This window comes from Glycine max, chromosome 9, assembly GCF_000004515.6.
Source record: "Glycine max cultivar Williams 82 chromosome 9, Glycine_max_v4.0, whole genome shotgun sequence".
NCBI lineage: Eukaryota > Viridiplantae > Streptophyta > Magnoliopsida > Fabales > Fabaceae > Glycine > Glycine max.
In genome coordinates, this window is record NC_038245.2 from 7,291,042 (window position 1) to 7,292,921 (window position 1,880).

The 1,880-nt window shown below is 36.3% G+C and overlaps 1 protein-coding gene across 1 annotated transcript; it reads right to left on the reverse strand.

The window, feature by feature from the left end:
* Positions 1 to 997: 997 nt before the first annotated feature.
* On the reverse strand, positions 998 to 1,330 carry LOC102663460 (uncharacterized). The gene has a single exon (XM_006587967.1). It carries the CDS (start codon positions 1,328 to 1,330, stop codon positions 998 to 1,000), a length of 333 nt encoding a protein of 110 aa, XP_006588030.1.
* Positions 1,331 to 1,880: the final 550 nt, after the last annotated feature.

Here is a 1,880-nt window from a genome sequence, read left to right on the forward strand (position 1 = left end):
TACTCATCCAAAGTACTGTAAAAGAAATACTGGACAAACAAGATTGCATTTTAACTCAAGAGTTTAATTCTTAACTATAATATGTATAAATAATAGACAAGACAGTTTCCCTACATAGGGAGAATTCATTTGATCCATTGGTCCTGTGATGGAGAAGAGAAAATAGAGGAGAGAAGGATATTCTTATTTCACTATACTTTTTCCCGTGAAATCTCAAATGAGACAATTAACACTTTACAAAAGTTAGAAATAGGAATCTCTTCCTTTTAAAATCAATATGAACTTACTTATCCATCATTTAAGCTTGCCCACAAGCCTGCCACACCAACATATATGTTACTAATAGTGCTCTATAATAATAATATTAATCCCAATACACATTAATATAATAATCACATAATTTGGACTAATAAAACAACATAATCTTGTATAATTTTTACACCATTTTAATCTGAGTTTTAGGAAAAATAATAACACTGACTATGATGTTTACTATAAAATAATCCAGCAAATAATTACTCATTCAAATAGGATATTATTTTTTTATCAGCATATATTAATTATTAATTTATTAGATTGTGTTGACAGAATGAATCAAATCCATAATCTTTCTCTTCTTTCTTCATTCCTAAATGCCTAACCAATCTTATATCTCCCAAATTGGATACGAGTATAATAGTAAATATTTTCATAATGCATTTGTATTGGGGTTATCATGCATCCCAAAACATGTTAACGTTTAATGTACTCTAGTAGGAATTTATTTTTTTGGTAACAAGTGATAAGACAACAAAACGAAAAACAAAAACACAAAGCAAACTAACTAGCTTCTAGTGAAAGACATTCCACTAGCATCCTCTCTCAGTTGAGTGCGCAGCTCCTCTGGTGGATGCTGAAAACTCCACCATTGCCTCAAATCTATCCTTCTCATCTATGCTAACACGTCTACGCACCTATTTCCTTCTCCTAGAGTGTGATGCATCAAGCAAGTCCAATTTCACCCAAGAAGCTCCTTCGTTTGCATGATCTCATTGTTGTAAGCATGGTGATAATCCAACACCCCTAGGACCAATTGCACCACTAAACTTAAATCCGTATAGCAAATTAACTCTTTATACCCCTCATCCCAACACAACCATAGTCTTCTCCACAAGGCTACCAATTCCACAAAAACCATATTTGAGCTCCCGACATTTCCACATAAGCCCCTCGGGAATAAACCCCTATAATCTCTGTAGATCCCTCCAAAGCCCCCACGAGGAGACCCCTCCAAAACACTTTCATCAACATTAAGATCAATAACGCCCTTCTGAGGGTGCTTCCAACTCATCAACCTCCTATTCTTCTACTGTCTGACCTGATTGAACACAACTTTTGAATGGTTGACTGTGACTTGAACCTTTGCCTTTAGCTCAAACACTTAATGCTTCTTCCCATCAAAATGACCATATATCTCACCCTTCAAATGGTCTAGATGATGATGGGAATAGTAGTCCTCACTACCTTGCTTCTCTCTATAATCCAGCCTTGAATCTAGTTCACATTCTCTGGGAGTTGACTTCCAACCAAACCATACACCAACCACAAGTTACATGCATGCATGCAAGAAAACGAACAGTGGACAACTATCTCCCACTCATAATTGCAAAGAAGGCAGATATCGCTCTCAATAATCCTTCTATTCTTTAACACACTTCGCACCAGGATGGCTCTATGACACACTTGCCAAATGAAAAATTGGATGGATGACGATACCTTCAATTTCCACACCCATTTTCAATCCTCCATTCCCTCCTGAACCTTTTCCTTGTCCCTGAGAAATTTGTTTGCACACTTGGCCGAATACACTCCTTCCACATTCTGATTCCAAACTCAAATAT

What these genes read in the sequence shown, in the direction of transcription:
- LOC102663460 (XM_006587967.1), bottom strand. Translation starts at nt 1,330, where the DNA reads ATGAGTTGGAAGCACCCTCAGAAGGGCGTTATTGATCTTAATGTTGAT.